This window comes from Mizuhopecten yessoensis, unplaced genomic scaffold, assembly GCF_002113885.1.
Source record: "Mizuhopecten yessoensis strain PY_sf001 unplaced genomic scaffold, ASM211388v2 scaffold6807, whole genome shotgun sequence".
NCBI lineage: Eukaryota > Metazoa > Mollusca > Bivalvia > Pectinida > Pectinidae > Mizuhopecten > Mizuhopecten yessoensis.
In genome coordinates, this window is record NW_018406734.1 from 1 (window position 1) to 823 (window position 823).

Consider the following 823-nt stretch of genomic DNA (forward strand, 5'->3'; position numbering starts at 1 on the left):
AATTACCAACTAAATTTAGAAACATTATTTACCCCTTTTGATATAGTTGCGTACTCTTAATACCCCATGTAACGTTACTTATCCACATATCAACGTCTAAAAGTGAAAGTTTTACCAAACAGCTTTTGCATCCGAGTTTGGTGCAGTATTAGAGCACGTAGACATGAAACGCATATACTTTCTTTAAATTTGGTTCTGTCATAATCGCGAACGTAGATCACTTGAAAAGTAAAATCACCGGACATTTTATGTATAGTGTCAATCAAACTGTCACAATTAAATATGAAAAGTATGATAGTTTAAAATATTTGTTACGTTGAAATGTTGCTTTAGATGTCGGCTGAAATCGGGATACGAAANTCGAATCTGGCGTCTTAACGGGGTCGGAACTACACGGTATGGCCAGTGGCATGGCAGATAGATTGTTGAGCAGTAGGAGTGCAAATACAAACATTAAATACCACGGGGGATTCAAGCGCTGGGAGAGCTTCATTAACGGTCAGGGTCACACGGCGTTACCGGCGAGCCCTATACACATCACCATATACATCAACCACCTGTTGGATAACGGGGCATCGCACGCGGTTGTTTCTGGTGCGGTGTATGCCATAAAGTGGGTGCACGGCTTGCACGGTTGTCATGACCCCACGGATAACTGTTTCGTGATGAATCTGTTGGAGGCTGCGAAGCGAACAGCACGTAAGACTGTGTGTAAAAAGGAGCCGGTTTCCAGTGAGATGTTGGTTGATTTATGTGGACACTATGACCATTCGGACGATTATTGATTGTTAGAGATTTAACTATGTGTGTTTTGTGTTTTGCA

General features: G+C 41.7%; 1 protein-coding gene across 1 annotated transcript; it reads left to right on the forward strand.

Moving 5' to 3' along the window:
• Window positions 1-398: 398 nt before the first annotated feature.
• LOC110452691 lies at window positions 399-785 on the forward strand. The gene has a single exon (XM_021501343.1). It carries the CDS (start codon window positions 399-401, stop codon window positions 783-785), a length of 387 nt encoding a protein of 128 aa, XP_021357018.1.
• The last annotated feature ends 38 nt before the right edge of the window (window positions 786-823 follow it).

What these genes read in the sequence shown, in the direction of transcription:
- LOC110452691 (XM_021501343.1), top strand. Translation starts at nt 399, where the DNA reads ATGGCCAGTGGCATGGCAGATAGATTGTTGAGCAGTAGGAGTGCAAAT.